At 50.0% G+C, this 16,703-nt stretch overlaps 7 protein-coding genes and 1 pseudogene across 7 annotated transcripts, besides 14 other annotated features; all 8 read right to left on the reverse strand.

The window, feature by feature from the left end:
• Positions 1 to 1,599, reverse strand: Tc00.1047053506713.80 (trans-sialidase, putative; the record flags this gene model as incomplete). Its single annotated transcript, XM_803576.1, has 1 exon — positions 1 to 1,599. A coding segment is annotated over one exon (1,599 nt), but the record flags the coding sequence as incomplete, so codon positions are not given.
• Positions 1 to 8,590: a sequence feature (areas not merged during assembly with more than two copies in the genome that could not be assigned to a particular haplotype).
• On the reverse strand, positions 5,134 to 7,914 carry Tc00.1047053506713.70 (annotated as a pseudogene).
• Positions 8,591 to 8,809: a sequence feature (haploid, Esmeraldo-like haplotype).
• Positions 8,810 to 9,674: a sequence feature (areas not merged during assembly with more than two copies in the genome that could not be assigned to a particular haplotype).
• Positions 9,675 to 9,966: a sequence feature (haploid, Esmeraldo-like haplotype).
• Tc00.1047053506713.40 (N-acetyltransferase complex ARD1 subunit, putative) lies at positions 9,725 to 10,285 on the reverse strand (the record flags this gene model as incomplete). The annotated part of the gene is made up of 1 exon (XM_803573.1): positions 9,725 to 10,285. The coding sequence occupies one exon, from the start codon at positions 10,283 to 10,285 to the stop codon at positions 9,725 to 9,727; it is 561 nt and encodes a 186-aa protein (XP_808666.1).
• Positions 9,967 to 16,703: a sequence feature (heterozygous, Esmeraldo-like haplotype).
• Positions 10,358 to 10,388: a microsatellite.
• Positions 10,450 to 10,511: a sequence feature (AT_rich).
• Tc00.1047053506713.30 (ATP-dependent DEAD/H RNA helicase, putative) lies at positions 10,601 to 13,084 on the reverse strand (the record flags this gene model as incomplete). Its single annotated transcript, XM_803572.1, has 1 exon — positions 10,601 to 13,084. The coding sequence occupies one exon, from the start codon at positions 13,082 to 13,084 to the stop codon at positions 10,601 to 10,603; it is 2,484 nt and encodes an 827-aa protein (XP_808665.1).
• Positions 13,159 to 13,186: a microsatellite.
• Positions 13,330 to 13,363: a sequence feature (AT_rich).
• Positions 13,485 to 13,754, reverse strand: Tc00.1047053506713.24 (hypothetical protein, conserved; the record flags this gene model as incomplete). The annotated part of the gene is made up of 1 exon (XM_803575.1): positions 13,485 to 13,754. One exon carries the CDS (start codon positions 13,752 to 13,754, stop codon positions 13,485 to 13,487), a length of 270 nt encoding a protein of 89 aa, XP_808668.1.
• Positions 13,696 to 13,718: a microsatellite.
• Positions 13,764 to 13,800: a sequence feature (T-rich).
• Positions 14,017 to 14,823, reverse strand: Tc00.1047053506713.20 (hypothetical protein, conserved; the record flags this gene model as incomplete). Its single annotated transcript, XM_803571.1, has 1 exon — positions 14,017 to 14,823. One exon carries the CDS (start codon positions 14,821 to 14,823, stop codon positions 14,017 to 14,019), a length of 807 nt encoding a protein of 268 aa, XP_808664.1.
• Positions 14,960 to 14,988: a microsatellite.
• Positions 15,265 to 15,561, reverse strand: Tc00.1047053506713.14 (hypothetical protein, conserved; the record flags this gene model as incomplete). Its single annotated transcript, XM_803574.1, has 1 exon — positions 15,265 to 15,561. One exon carries the CDS (start codon positions 15,559 to 15,561, stop codon positions 15,265 to 15,267), a length of 297 nt encoding a protein of 98 aa, XP_808667.1.
• Positions 15,505 to 15,525: a sequence feature (AT_rich).
• Positions 15,638 to 15,688: a microsatellite.
• On the reverse strand, positions 15,743 to 16,703 carry Tc00.1047053506713.10 (hypothetical protein, conserved; the record flags this gene model as incomplete). The annotated part of the gene is made up of 1 exon (XM_803570.1): positions 15,743 to 16,703. A coding segment is annotated over one exon (961 nt), but the record flags the coding sequence as incomplete, so codon positions are not given.

The following is a 16,703-nucleotide window of genomic DNA, read 5'->3' on the forward strand; positions in this document are numbered from 1 at the left end:
GGACCCAGGCCCCGTGAATTTGAACCCATTTTTGACCCTCGCTGCTTTCGTCACGCTTGCATTCATGCAACGGTACCCGTCGATCCACGTGTCTCCACTGGACGTCGTATTGGACAGGAATCCAACCAGACCAGCCGTGGGTGTGGACGAATTGGAGAAGGAGGCGTCCAACTGTACCCAAGTACTGAGGGTGGACTTGATCGTCTTCAGCTCCTCCGTCAGGTGGGCAAGTGAAACGGCTGTGCTTTCATGATCGCCCTTCGCTTGTGAAAGATAAAGCCCATCATCCGAGTACAACAAGGTGTTGGCAAACGTCATATTCTCAGCACTGTCCACAGAAAACGGTCCAATATGAAAAGTGCGGCTGTTGTCCGTGACCCAAAGGTGGAGTGCGTTGGGTTCATCCACTTCCAGAGAATGCCTCACTTTCTGAGTGTACAGCATGACCTTCCTTCCCTCAATGGTCGCAGTGATGAGGGCTCCCACACGCAAACTTACTTCCAGAAGTTCTGGACCTGATTTGAGCCACACGCCCAAGAGTGTCCCAAAAGCCTCCGTCCACGTTTTCCCCATGTCACGCGACTCAAATACCTTGCGGCCATCCTCGCAATAAGTAACCATGAGAAGTGTTCCCTCCTCCCATTCGGTGATGCGGGGGGAACGGCAGCCCGCAGAAGAAACGCCCTCTGGTATCTCCCACTTTTGGCCGTCGTCCGTCGAATAAGTGATTAGGGAGAAAACTTTATTATTTTCATCCTTTGCCGTCAGGGGAAACACAAGTGTGCCATTCCCCATCACAATTCCTGAGCCACCACCACCCAAAAATTCCTTTAAGTCACCTTTATTATTAGGAGAGTCAGTTTGGAACAGCGGTTTGGGTTCACTCCAGTTGATCGGTTGAGTCGGCTGAACTTCCGTGGACTGCGTGGCCTCACCCTCAATCACTTTAATGTTCCATGCCTCGGTGTTCCAAATATCATCATCAATTTCACGCCCCTCTTCATAGCTCCCCACTAGCAGAAACACTTTATTGCCCCTTGTAATTCCGGTGGGTAGCCTCGCAACACCCACACGATACTTACTATTATTCGCACTCTCAAGGACAGTGTGTGCCTTCCAGTCATCTTTGGTTACCTCAGCAACAAGAGACTGCCACGTCTCTGGAGCCTTGATGTAACCGGCAACAATATCAGAAGAACTGAGATCAATCACTTCTGGAGAACGTTTATTTTTGGTGCGGCCTTCAACAAATGCAATCATCACTCCACCAGCACGGACGAGAGCGGGTGAAGCAAAGAGATCCTTCACTTTGCCTTCACCACCACTTTTTGGTACCACATGCGTCATATTCGGCAAAAACATGGCGATCTCCTGCGGCATTTGCAAATCCCCTGAGTTTCTCTCCACAGCGTGCGCAGCTCCACTGCCGCCGCACATCACGACGAGGAGGAGCAGCACCGCAGAATAGAAGTGATGCCGGGACATGTTGGGCCTCTGCGGTTCACTCTCTCTTCCTTCCCACCTCCTTCCGCTGGATCCGGTCACGCGGCGACGGTTGTGTGTGCGGGGTGCCTTCACAGCAGCAACACGTGAGAGCATATAAATATGTGTGTGTGGGCGGTGTGTGTGCTGTTGGTCCTTTCAGTGCCTTCGAATTTCACGGTAGCGATTCGCGCTTGGTATTAACTTCCTTCTTGAAGGAAAACAACAAACAACAGCGGCAGAAAGGCAACACAACAGCAGTGCACAACATCACTCAAAGCGAACCACAACATCACCGTCCCCGCAGCCATTATTCTCCCCAGCACCTCTCAACAGCATAAATAAATTAAGAAAAAAAAATGAGCAGCCTCCCAATGGGGACCGCAGGCCATGGCTCTGCAAATAAGCCAAGCGACAGGGAGCCGCGTGTGCAGTGAGGAGCACGAGAGTTGCACTGCAACGACACGGCTGCGTGATACCCCGTTGGGAGCATCGATGCAGACCAGCACGTCACTTGCAGGAAGAGTTGCTTCTCCTACTGAGCAAAAAGGAAAAATAGCCTCAACGTCCCAATAGTGAGAGGTCGTCTGCACCTCCTCGCGGCACCTGCAAGCTCTGCAGGCGAAAAGATGCAGATGACGTTCTGCTGCACGCATGACGGCCGTCGCACCCTTCACAAAGGAAACCGCATCCTGTGGCACCACACATCGCAGCGGGTGCGCACAGTCTCCGTCTCCCTCCCTCCTTTCCCTCTCCCTGAAAACCCATCGGTGGCCGTGGCACACTCACCGACATGTCAGAAAGCACTTGTTTTTCTTCTTCCCTCGCACTTCGAACAACAGCACCGCCAAACGCATTTCACTCCTTCTCTCGCAGATTCCCCTCAGACACGCCTCCCACCACATTCATCAACCCACAGGCACGCAGTTCGTAAACGTCGCGCTGCCGCCCCGCTTGATGGAGCCGCACACACCAACACGGCACCCCGCCACTCGGTGCAAGCAGTGTCTGGACACACAAAACAATTCGCCCCAGCGAACAACAGCCCCCTCCAAGCAGTGAGACAGGACTCGTCGCTAACAATCAAACAATCAGCCTCTTGTCTCTTCATTCCGCCATGCAAAAATTTCTGCCTGCCACATGCATCATACGTGACCCCCGGGCTATGCGTGAGGAGTACCACAGCAAGAATCCACAGGAGCTTATATGCAAAACCCTCAATTCATTCCACGTCAATAAAAGCATGGCACCAGAGATGGACTTCGCAAGAATGTCGGCTGGCGCTTCCCCGAGAGGCCTCCCATAAACACCGCACGTGGTCACAGTAAAGAAAAAGCAACGCCTCCAATCTGGCAGTCACCCGCGGCAAACAACAAAGCACAATCCAACAAAATGCCGCAAATCATCACATATCTCACACAGACCATCGACAGCTTACGCGGCAAATGCACAGCACGGAAGAAGGTTCATGTCCACACATACACAGTAAGAGAGTTGGGAAAAGCAGCACCCAAAGCCATTCTTTGTGGATGCAAATGATAACAGCACCAAACAGAGTGAAGCACCAGTCGGGCACCACATATGGGCCATAGACATCACCCACCCATTCACCCTTCTCCCTCCCAATGGCGTGGCCCTCCTTCACCTCCACGAACACGTTTGCCGCCCAGTCATGCGAGCTTCTAAGGCAAGCACTCAAGGTGCGTTTCGGCAATCCAACATTCAACACCTATGAAAAACAGAGGAAATGCTCGCAGAGGCCACACGGCTCCTCAACGCACCTTCCAACCCTCCTCACGACTCTTTAATGCGATGGCGAAGAATACAGGCGGCTCTCGTGTCACAGAAGACGGCCAATGGGAGCGGTTTTCACAGCGCAAAAAATGCCAAGATGTGAAACAGAAGAGGCGGTTCGCAGAGGGTGTCACCTGCCACGCCTGAAGTGCGTCGTCTTATTCGTGCAGCGGAGAACCAACGACACTGTTGCTGCGGTGCCCGCCCGTGCGTGCACCTCACTCTCGCGCCAATGAACGCCTCAAGGAAGATCCTGCAGAGGGCAAGCAGCTGGCCGTGCAAACAGTAACAATTCTTGCCAACGTCCCAGCGGCCGCTCCTTTGGCGAGGCGTCGCTCTTTTTCCTTGTCTCCCGTGCGCCATCCTCGTATGAAATGAAAATGCCTTCCACAACTGGCGTCATCAAGCACCTACAAATAAATTAGAAGGATTCCCGGCCTCGAGAAAAAGCATCCAAAGTGGCAGTCAACGTGAACTCAGCAACGCATGTCATCTTCTGCAGCCGCGTGCATTGCAACTCCCCTCAGCCGCCCACTGTTTCTTCCTTCCTTGTAGACCCAAACCGCATAGTACACTTTGATTTGCTCGGGTCCTCCACAGGCTCGCATAACCGTGTCCACCACGCCCGTGCAGCTCGTGACTGCATCACTTCTCCGTCCACTTCTGCGGCACCGAATAGCGTGAAATAAGGATCCAAAACACCAAATCCGCAAGGCAAACACACATGCATCACTCCAACGAGTGCCCATTGTGTAAAATCACACGGTGGCACGCACACTCTCGCCCTCCCATCAGCGTTTTGCCGTCAACAACAACGGCATTGAGAGGCAGCCTCGGGGCAATCCCTGAGCGCCATCCCCACCTCGGCGAGCGAGCGACCGACTCCGGGAACCCCTGCACTCCAGTGCCGTTCCGGAAAGAGCTCCTGCCACCGCCAACCGTGTTCCCCTGTCGCGTTGACACACGGAGCCCGCTTCAGAGAAACAACAACACGCTCCATTCAAAACGTGGCTATGAGAGTGCATGGCAACAGGCGCAGGGCGCACCCTCTCAGTTTCCAGTGCCGACAAAGTAAAAGAGCATCAGTGCGGACTTGCTGCAGCACGCACAGTTGTGCTTCTGTTGTCCTCCCTCGTGTTTTTTCAATTACATGGCCCGCGCTGCGGCAACGCGTGCCCCCAGACCTCTTGGTGTTTAAAATGTGCCCAGCACAAAGCAGCTGGTCCGGACGCTGGTCGATGCCGTCAGCCCTGCGCCAACGAAAACAACAACCCCGTGAGGGAAACATTGCTGGCTCCTGGCCTCCCCGACAATACGGAGCAATTGGCCCTGGCGCCGCGATGAGGCAGTCAAGCATGAAATCGCAAGGGGAAGCAACAATGACGCAGGCACAAGGAAGCCATTCCACCCTCAATTGAATACGGCGCCCCACTCCAAGCAGTCACACGGAGTGCACTGTTTCCTCAAAAGAACTTGGTCGTCGTCCATCCCTTAAAGATGCTTCGTTTAATGATGGGCCTTAGAACAAAAAAATAAGAGGAAATAAACAACGTAGTCATACTTCATCACCGCTGGTCATAATCATTCTCTCATACAAGAGCAATTTCCCTACTATGCCTCGTATGCACACACAGAAATCCACATGTATGAAACAACCCGCAATGTTTTTCTACCAGAAACCAAACTACCCCGTTCCCCAAATAATTTCTTCTTCGTTCACTGTTACGATCGCTCGCGTTGGACATTTTCCGCATCCGTGTGTGATGCTGGTGCATCTGCACCGTATGCACACACAGGCATCCAACCATATGAAACAACCCGCAATATTTGTTACCAGAACTCAAACTACCCCCGCAATTCCCTAATTTGTTTTCCCATTTATTCTTTTAATTACTCCTCAATTCTAAGGGCTTCTTGGGGCGTCTTCGGATGGTATTGACACTTGGTACTGGCGCACCTTTTCCTTCCAGAACGCCACAATTTCATTGTTGTCCGCGCCGCTCACATTATTGGAATCGACGACATCACATCCCTGCCAGTCATTCATCGGCGTGCTTTCTGCGTGCTGCACGTAAATCATCTCCCACGACATGTCTCGGGATAACTCCTCCCAACCATTAAAATATTCCGCCAGATACTCAGTGAACTGCCTCACGGTGCTGGCTGTGGTGTGATGCCCACTCGCCGCAGCCATCCGCAGCCCAACCAGCGCCATTGGATTTGACTTCACAAAGAAAAAGGCGTCCAACAGCGGAAAGTTTTCCACCTCCGTTACGTACAGCACCCCGCACTCCACATCAATCCTCTCAGAAAAGTGTTCCAGTGGCGGTAAGACATGGTGCCTGGCGGAGCGCTCCTGTGAGTACACCGCTAGCGCACAGCGGTGGGACTGACGTTGTGGTGATGGCCTCAGCTCCCTCAGTCTGCATTCTATTGCACGCACAAAAGATCCATTCAAAAATGCAAACACGGTGCACCTTCCAAAATTTTCTGATATGAGATAATCCGTCAGCCCCGATATGAGTAAATTAAAATAATGCTGCTGCATTAACTTCGCCGACTTGAATAATGTTTTATTTCCGAGGTGAGCAGACACCGGTAAATTGAAAAAAAATCCATAACCAAACTCTTCACCTCGTACTCGGACAACCCTCGCAAGCCAGTAGAACGCCTTCATACGATCCCGGGATCCAACACATCCCAAACCAGTGTATTGCAAGATTACAGAAGAGGTCGCCTCATCGACGGTCTTGTGACACCGTTGAACCCAATTATAATACTTTCGCTCGTCAAAGACATAAAGTGGAATAGGTCCCACTTCATCCATTTGGCCCTTCACCACATGCCAGTACTCCGCTTGCTCCCGCACGGGCTGATGGCGCCTCATCCAAACACACATCGCCTTCACATCGCTTTCACCAGGGCAATTCATAACTATTTTTGTGGCACCGCTCCGCTTCACCCATTCTTTGTAGTTCCCCTCGAATGGGGGTGACACCAAAACCATGCCCCATCCCCTGGGAGGCAAATCACTAGACGGTTCATCATCCGGCTCTGCCACATCGTAAATAATATACCCCTTCATCCCACGGTCAGACAGACTCCTCACAAAAGACTTATTACTGGAGTCGCCCATGTATGTCGACACCGTCCTGCTGGTCTTGTCAAACAGGAATTTTCGATCCGCAATAAAGTAAACAACCATTTGGAGTTTCCTGACATCATAGTGCAGCAGCTGGTAGAGGAGGTACGAGCCGGCATTCATCGACTTCCCGATACCGGGCGTCCCAATCAACACACGCCGCTCAGGCCTAAAGTCGGCCTCACCGTGACTGCTGGACCACTCGGTGAGATCGCCCTTGACGATCTGCCACGCTCGCTCCACCTCACAGTTCACGTAGCAGTCACGAGTGGATTCCACCCCCTTCCGATTCCACGAGTATGGCCACCCCTTGTCCGAGGTGAGCACCAGCAGTCTGGGACGCGCTGCAGCGGATTGCTCTGCACCGTCATCCTTTTCGAAGGTGTTGCCAACTTTCTTGTACTTCCATGACTGTGGTGGTTTCCCCTCTCTCACTTCCAGTCCGGTCCCTCGCCGCCAGGAACTTCCACAAATGGCTCCACCTCGCATTGTGCACAGACTCGTAGCATCCCTCCAGTTTCATCGCTGCACTCATCCTCATTGAGTTCCTCACCTCCTCAAGGGCTGCATCCAAAAAACTTTCAGTGATGCCATGAACAATTTCTTTTACCTCCGGAGCAGCTACTAGCCAACCCAGCAGAGTACTTACATGATTATATTGAAGCTTGCGTACATCTTCGTCCTTATCCGTTTCCTCCCTTACAGTCTCCTCCATCCTCAAATAACGATATGTTGTCTTTATTTCGTTCAGTACTCCCGGATCGTAGATATACCTCGCCGGTTCCTTACAAAACTCCTTCAGCAAGACATCCCGATTGGTGTCCACAACGCCCCTGCCGTCCAATTCCCTCGTAAGAAATTCATTCAGCTTCATTTCCTTGTAGCGGACTTCTCCTTTAAACAGTACATCTTCGATATTAGTGGAAATGGTAAATTTCATTTCTTGCGCTCGTCTTAGCCTTTCCTCTGCCTTCTGCCTCGCTTCTGTCAGTACCTGCGTGAGAACTGCGTTTAGTTTTTCACATACAAGTGGAGTGATCGTATCCTTTTCTTTCATAGTCCCTACGTTGCCCGAGAGAGAGCACACCTTCGTGAAGAGGTTTAGTAATGGCCTCCAGCGCTTGGTACGCAGTTAAATTAGGAATTTCTTCAAGAAGCTGTTGGTCTTGTACGTAAGCATTGGGTCTCCGAACAAACGCCTCCATCGTAACATTGTGGTCTTCATCAACAGCCGCCGTGCCGCCCAAATAATTCCAAAGGAAATCATTCAGCTTCATGTTGGTCCTGCTAGTGCTTCCCTCCAGCAGGATGTCCTTTACGGTGCTGCTCATGGTCCACTGTGGTTGCCGCGCCTTCTCCACTCTTCTGCGAGTCGCAGCGGGTTGATCTGTGTCACTCTCAAATTCCGGCCTCGCTCTCCTCTGACCTCCCTGCGAGACATTGGACGATTGACTCTCCAAATTGCCGTAAATTCCTTCCTCGGGCCTTCCAGACATCGTTTCTCCTTGTTTTCGTAGTTGGATTGAGTTAGATCTAAACAATAGCCACCAAACAAAAGAGAGGAATGAGTAAAAGAAAGACAATAGGCACAGTCATGAATCGAAGCCACAACAAGAGACTCATCCACACAGTGTGACGGCACAGTATTCGACGCACACCACATGCACGAGGACCACCACAACGACGGCGAGTGGGTGCAAACCACCCAGCACAGTGTTGGAGAGAGCCAACAATAACAACGTAGTGAGCACGGAGGGTTCGTCCACGCATACCGCTCGCCACGGTCCCGCACCCGTGTGGCACCGCCGTCACCGCGCACACTCAGCAGGAGGACGTGGGCACATCGTCACTGACACGCACACAAAATAAAAAGTAAATTCGGTGCAGAAGCGGCCACACGCAGGGAGCACAAATCATACACACCACAACAGCGATGCATCTCGGTAATCCCACACACAACAGAAAAGAGTGCAATTCGCACGCTTTATGAAAAATATTTGTGGTGTGCATGGCAAAAGAGTGCCGTGACGCTGCCTTTCATACTGCACTCGTCATTCACGTATCACTTGGAAGTACGCAGCCACCACTCCTCCGTTCAGCTCCCCGTGCTGCTCGTGCCGCTCCACTGGAGGAAGTTGTCACCGCACATCCCCATCACCGTGCATTGCGGAATACAAATCAACCACACGGCATGGGTGCGGTGCCACCCCGCCAATAAATCCCAGGAAATACCCCACTGCCTCGTGTGGCACGGACGGCAGTCTCATTATGCCTGCGAAAGGCTTTTTTTCCAAACAAGAACGCGACCCCACCACACGCCCGTAAAAACGTTTGGTCCGTTGCAGCTGACACTCCCACCTCCTGGGTGTGTGCAGCCCCTCGCTGCTCGGCACTCTAAGTGAAATTACCAAAAGCACCAATTCGGAAACATTCGACCACCGCCACAGCAGTCACGCTCCCCATTTCTCACAAAGGCAAAGGCTTGCATTGGCGCAGCGGACGGCGGCACGCACAGTCGCAGGGTAATGAACTGCCGCGGGAATCACGCAACGGCGATGCGCCCCTCCATTGGGAAGCCCAACAAAAAACATGTGTCGCGCAGTCCCCGTAAGCAAAACACATTGAACCGTATTCAGCTCCACTACTGTGGCCATCCGCACTCACAGCATGAGTGCGACAACGCAGGCAAGGAAGCACGGAATAACACCACGCATCCCTCCCATAAATGTCAGGCGGCGTCCATGTTGCCTTCAAAAATAATTCCACCCCACCTCACCCCTCTGCATATCCGCAGCAAAAAGGCCCACACGGTGTACACTACATTAGAATTTCCTAAAGCACAAAACCGAATCATCAGAGTGCTGCCCTCTTCTCAATGTTAAGTAGAATCTCTCTGATCCTTGTCGCCGCCAGCCTGCGGTATTATGGAGGGGCATTGCGTTCTCGGCATATCTCTCCATTTACTTCACTTTCCCGACGCCGCAAATGAAGTGACGCCCCACAAGTGATTTCGACCGTTCTGAAGAACGTGACGTATCAGACGCGCTGAAACTGTGTGCGTGTGTGTTATTACGGGCGAGCGACACAATGCTCTCGCACATCCATGTATTCCGATCCTGCGCAACACCCTATTCGGTGGTGCTGAAAACGTTGGACACCGAACACGCACAAATCGCACAATGAATGCCTCTGGAGAACAAACCCCCCATTAACGTCACCGCAGGCACCGTGACAACAAAGTAACAAAAGAAATCCAACCTCTGCGCGTCTTCCCGCAAGAAGGTGAAGACACACACGCTTGTCCCTTTAGTTCCACTCCAACTCCTCGGGTTTGATGGGTTTAGCAAGAGGAATCACGCTACTCCTCCCTCGCTCCCTGTCACGAGGCATGGCCTTGCGCATATCCAGTGCATCTTCATCACCCTTAAACGTCCCTTTGGGGCCATCGCCTCGGTAGTAACCAAGCACGCGCCGGTAGACAATGTATCCCAGTTTATGGTACATTTCTTGAGCGACTTTGTTGCTTTGCCGCACAAACAAATCCACAAAGTACGCATTGTGAACAAGTGACGTTGTGGTCTCGAGCTCCTTCATGAGTGCCTCTCCCAAGCCAAGACGACGAAATATCGGCGCCACTGTGACCGCAGACACATGCCCGTGGAAATCCTCGCCCTTTCCCTCAGCCTTGCCAAGTGCGTACGCCATACAAATGCCGGTCGTCGGGTGGACACATATGCGCTGAAACTCGGGCCAGTGCGTGAGATACTCACCGTAGAACGAGGTGCTGTAGGTCTCCGTCAACTGATCCAGATTTACAAAGTTGAATTCCATGATGTCCGTGAGTTTGAAATCCCGATAGGTCGTCATGGTTCTTTGGCTCCCTTCAATCAATAAAGTACAAAACAATCAACTGTGAAACATGTTTAAATTACACATACAAATAAAATAATAATAATAATAATAATAACAAATAAAGAATAGGAATGACGCAAGCGCAGTTAGCTTCCATGGGAGAAATGACAGCTCATGCCATAAAAAATTAATAACAATGTTAACAATAACAATATATATATATTTGTATATATATTAAATTGGGTGCAATACGGGTCTTCTTTTTCTTGGGTTTGTAATTGCACTATTCATTCCGTGTGAATTTCGTTCCTATTCCCATCTTCAAGCGTATTACGCGTCAAATTCCGTAAATTGAAGAGGTTTATGTTTCGGTACCCCGTCTTTCTTCCCTTGAAACCAGTCACGCGTCACCTTGCGCTGCTTCTGCACAATCATACTTCGGTACCGATCATCATGACGTACTTCCACCTGAAGTCTCCTGCGAACTCGAGAGCCATCACGCCCTCTTACCCTCTCTTGTGTGTTGAGAGAAGACGCCTCTCTCGCGATCTTCCTGTCCTCCATAATAAGATTCTGCAGCTGTGCCCGAACTTCACTGGGTCTCTTGTCAAGACCAAAACTGTGTGCAATGTGGCCAAGGTGAAGCATATCCAAATTAAAAAATCGAGTTTTAAGTTCTCGGGAGTGCCCTGCGTAAGCTCGTATGTAAGACTGGTATGCGAACAGTGCAAGTCGAGTGAGATCATCGTTCCGGCTCGCATCTCCAGCAGGCAACTCATTTACAGGTTCCTCTCGATTCATGACAAGTCGACTGATGGCGCGCTCGAGAGTAGCCGTACTTTGCATCCAAATGTGGTTCGACTTTGGATCCAACTTTGCCAGGTAATAAAGAAACGACTCGTAATTCCTCTTTTCCATTGTTGCCACTGCTGCTGCCGCCTCATTTCCCGCAAAAGAGCTCCCGCTCTCTTTTGCTATAAATTTACTTAAGTATGGGGCGTATCCTGCCTCGTGTGGCATGAGAAACAACAGAGAGTCCCCAGCGTTGCCAATGCGAGCGGTGCGTCCAATACGATGAACGTAACACGCTGGATCCGTCGGAGGATCGTAATGCACAATCCAGTCCACCCGTGGCATATCCAATCCTCGGGCAGCCACATCTGTACAAAACAGGACACCCCTTAGAGAAAGCTGAGCAGCCTCACCGACGTGTTTGAAGGCTTTAAAAACAGAGGCCCGGTCAACCTGCGACATGTTGCCATGCAACTTCAATATGTTGACATCAAGAAGAGCGTTTCTACCTGAGAGCGTCTGCCCCTCATCATTATCATCCTCACTGCCCGAATCATCCTCAAAGGTGACAATGGCCTCGCTCTGGTCTTGTACATGTCTGTTGGCCTCCTCCACCCGCCGCTTCACACCATATTGACGAACATGTTGCTTGGATGCACCTTTAAATAAAACGTCTTTTCTCCTGCCGCAAAAAGGAGATTGTAGGCGTGATAGCAAACGGTAATGAAATTCTGCGCTATCAGCGGTGGAGACAAAAACAATAATTCTTTGAGCACCGGCATCAATTTGGGAGCGAAGAAAACCAATGAGGGTTGAGAGTCGATGCTTAATCGGTACCAATGCGTAGTGCTGGCGAAGTGAGGAAGGGATGGAGAAGGTATCCTCTGTCTCACCTACACGAACAACGTTGCTGCGAAGCGCAAAATGTGAAAGCCTCTCAACCTCAGCAGTTATCGTTGCCGATACCAAAACGCGCTTGAGAGTATATTTTTCCCTTGTCTCTGTAAATCTTTCATCACATGAACAAGCTGAGTTCTCTGTCTTCTCCAATAATAGCCCCATAATCTCCTTTATAGCCCGTTCAAACCCCATATCCAGTAATCGATCAGCCTCATCAAGGACAATTGTCTGCGTTGAGGCAACGCAGAAAGACACGGTCGCCCTGAGATGATCAAGAAGTCTCCCGGGTGTCGCTATCAAGAGGGGAACCCCCTTACGCAGCCTTGCCTTTTCCTTGTGCCGATTTTCACCACCGTGAATACCACCCACCGTTAAAAACAGCGCACATCGAGTGAGAACACTAAGCACATCTGTCACCTGCACAACCAGCTCTCGAGTGGGGCAAAGCACAATAATAATAGTTCCAATCTGACGCTGAATTGGTCGCGCATCACACTCACACAACAACTGATGGAGCAGAGGAAGAGCATACGCCAGCGTCTTCCCACTCCCCGTTTCGCTCCGTAGAAGAACATCACGCGTCCTGTCAACCATGGGTGTCCAGCTCTGCTTTTGAATGCGCGTTAGGGATGTTATGTGAAGAGACTCAGTTAGCGGCCGCAGCAACTTGCTATGCACAAGTTCATTTAAAGGAGGCAGCGATTCGGCATCCATGCACGCCTTATCCGCTTCAAACACCGTGGAAGGTGAAGAAAAAGGTGGTATGTTTTTCTTTTTCAAGGGGGCATCCGCAAAAGCCGGAAATTGGCCGCGAAAAGCCCGTGGCTCCGCGGCTCCTTTCGAACGGAACTCGTTTTCTTCCACATCCACAGTTGACGTCCTTTTCCGTTTTAAACGTTTCGGTTCGCTCTTTTCCTCCATGACTGGGGCTGCGCGGGCCGTGGGCGACGGTCGGGAAGGCGCATCAACGCACAAATCGCACCCATCGTCCCAATCATTGAAGTCTACGGACGGTCCCCGTTCTGCTCCGGCCAGCAGCCTGTCAAGGGTGTCATTTTCACCGCATGTTGACAAACCAAGAACGGCAAGGTGTTGTTGTGCATCCATCTCGGCAAGGGACATGTTATCCTACTTTCTCTCTCCTTCTCTTTACTTCACACCTTTATTCCGGCAATTAACATCAAAAGATATCATTTAAAATAAAAATAAAAATAAAAAAAAAATTTAAAAAAAGTACGCAGAGTTCTCGTGCAAAAAGGCATCACATTATATACTCAGGAGAGTTATTAACGTCCTCTTCCCTCTTTTCTTCTTGTTGTTCTTGTTGTTGTTGTTAATGGTGGTGGTGGCGGTAAGGCTTTTAAAGGAAAAAAAAAAAAAAAAGTAAAATTATTAAATAAACGCAACGCACCTAAAAATTGCAGTAAACAAACAACCAAAATAAAAACAGCCCTGCAGATCCTCTCACATATACATACATATATATGCAAACACATAAAGAGACATAAAACCATGCGCTCAGTCACTCCCGGTGACGTTTGCTTAATATTTTTTGATAATTCAATTCCGAAAGAAGACCTTCTCGAAGTAACTGCCGCTGCTCCTCACGCTGGCGTACATTGTACATCCTGAGACCAAGTATAACCACTCCCATAATAAAAAAAGGGAGCCATCCTTGTTCTATAAAATAAACCAGCCAACTTTCCTCCACTACTTCTGACGACATATTTTCCCCTCCTCCTCCTCCTCCTCCTCCCTTTCTTTTTCTTGTGGTGGTGTTTTGTGTTATCATTGGAGATGTAAAAAGAGAAAAAAGATAATTAAAAAAAAAAAAAAAAGGCAGGGGTGCGCGGGGGGAGGGGTAAATTATTATTATTGTGAAGTTAAGACCCACAAATCCATCGCACACTTCTCTGGAGTGTCTGAGACAAAAAAAAAAAATCTAAGGGCAAAGAGTGCGGCACGTCGTTGCAGAAACACACACACCACACACACCCCCTCTTTCTTTTTCCGTATGGTCCTAAAAGGAAATTGGTCTCTCCATGACACATTCTTTATTTGGACTTTACTTGTGTCTGGAGGCGCACTAACCGAATGACAATCGCACCATCCTGTGCATTTTGGTCCATGACATGTCCCTTTTCATTAGGTCTCCCTCTGGCACTGCCCAGCCAACGGTTTCGGCCCTTGTTTCCCCTCATTTCCTTTTTTATTGCCCCCTGTTGGACTTCAAACGCCCCGCTCATCTCCGCGCAATGCCTTGTCAGATTTGGCACATCAAATTGCACCTCAACAAATTGCAAGGATTCCTTCATCCTCCAGTGGTCGCTTTGAAGTCCGTAAGTGCAGCCACCAAGCAGACGAATAAACACATCCCGTGATGCCATTTGACATTCCCGCAAATCACTCTTGGGATTTTTGAGAAGAACTCCAGTATGCTCCGCAAGCTCCGTCGTCTCCATCCTGCTCCCCAACCCAGGACGATGCGGTGTGTTCAAAGTGTTCGACTGCCCCCCGCCGCAGACGGTGTACAACGGCGGCGTCAACTCCCACGCGTTTGTGATGAAGGCATGCAACCCGCCGGCGCGCAGGATGTTCTCCCCCTCGTCTGCGGCCGGCTCCAAATCAGGACCCGCGAAGGTCTGGTGAAGCCAGTCCACCGTCATTTTCCCACCGTCCACTGTGAGCGTACCTGCGACAATAAACGGATCACACGGTGAGTGCACCTCAACGCCCCACTCTCCACTCATCCGCGACACAACGGAAAAGGGCAGCTGGACACTCCCACGATTCCCATGAACACACAGGGACACGCACAATAAAAAAAACAGTGAGGCAACCCAGTGAAATGTCATGCTCATTCCTTCATGGAAGAAGAAAAAATATATATGTATAAACTCCCTTCTTAAAGCTTCTGACCAACACCAGTGGGAGAAAACAACAAACAAACACCACGAACGAGCAAAACAGAACGTGTGGTTAAATAATAAGTCACGCAAAAAAAAAAAAAAAAAAAACAGAAAAAAGGCAACTGAATCCCGCCCCCACCCCTACCCCCCACTTCAATCAAAAAAAAAAAAAAAAACTATCAAATGAAGAGGAAGTGAAACAAAAAATCCGGCACAAAATAACGCCCACGGAATTTTCTCAACAAATTAAGACCGCCAACCCCGGAGCCGCACATGTTTCCCCTTTGTCACTGCTGCTGTTCACTATGGCAAGAAGAAAAGAAGAAGAATATGCACGCAAAAGGAACGTCAACTCCCCCGTAAGCGCCTGCAAGAGCCAATTGTCGACAGGACTCAAAGATCATCATCATAATTAGGCTTCAAGTATACGTTCCACACGGCACTCAATAGGTCCACCTGGTACTCCAGCTTCACCGCCAAGTAAACCACAAACAGTCCAATCAGTAACAAGAAACAGTCAAAAAAACGGAAGAAGAAAACTCCCGTTGGTACCGGTGCCTCACATCGTTGACCATGCATCTCACCACACACGCACACACACCTCCCCTCAGTAGCACTAACAATAAGGTAGAGAAAATTAAATAAATAAATAAAGCAGCAAAAAGGAAGAGAAAGGGAGAGGCAGAGCATGTCTTTACGTTCCTTCTACCCCGTTACATAAGGCAAAAATATGTGTTTCGTTGCAGCCCCATTTAAAACACAGAGAATATATATATATATATATATATATATATATATATATATATATATATATATAGAACTGGCATTGCAACCAGTGTGGCACATTCCATAGCGACAGCAACACGGCACACTAGTCATCTCGTTTGCTTTGATGCGCTCTTCTTTCAACCATCCCAAGAGAAACACCAAACAAGGCATCTGCCTTTTCCTCAACCTTTTTAGTAGCACGCACCTCCTCTTCAATCGCACGACCCAGGGGCTCTTTTACCAGTGGTGCATCTGTGAAGCCAGGTTTCAGCGCTACAAAGTAATTCCGATCCCTTTTCCTGCGTGGGTTCCACTTCTTGGGACGACGCATGGACTTTTGAAAAAACCCAGGAAATGGAGACTTTGGTTCTGGCGTGATCGGGTGCCATGTGGCGTGTCGGTACCCCATACAATAGAGATGGTCATTGTCCACCTCACATGCGGCTACCTGAAAGCACCACCGCATATGTTGTCTGACCGCAGAGATGACAGGTTTGTCCTGTGGCCTCACAGAAAAAGGAAATCGTAACAGCAACGCACCTGAAGGCCGAAGAAGGTGTGTGCCCAATGCCATCACATTCACAAGGGAATCCCGAGTGTGCAGATCCGTAAAAAAACGCTCGGGTGATGTTCCCATTGATGATGTTTCCCCCACAAAATCCACAGCAAGAAGATCGGCCGCCTGTCGAGGCAAAAATGCCGATCGTAAATCACGTAGCAAAGTGTGACTTCTCAAGTATTCACCAGACAACACATTTACCGATGATCCCATACACGTCGACAGGTCGGTTGAGTTTCCAGTCCAGATTTTTTGTTTATCGTGCCTAATGTATGACGCCGCCTCCGTCGTGGTAAAAGGAAATGTTACCACGTCTCCATGGTCATCTTCCCTTTGTAGCAGAGGCATTCTCGGGTTTGCATCGTCGAATACGTAGAATGCGTTCATAGGGGTAGAGCTGCCTTGCGGGGCACTGACCGTCATTTCAAGAAACTGCCTCTTGGAAGTGAACCCGTCGTTCATCTTCGGCCCAATCCCTCGCGGATTGTGTTTGCGGTGGCGCAGG

Source organism: Trypanosoma cruzi, genomic scaffold (assembly GCF_000209065.1).
Source record: "Trypanosoma cruzi strain CL Brener 1047053517181 genomic scaffold, whole genome shotgun sequence".
In the NCBI taxonomy this organism is placed as follows: Eukaryota; Euglenozoa; class Kinetoplastea; order Trypanosomatida; family Trypanosomatidae; genus Trypanosoma; species Trypanosoma cruzi.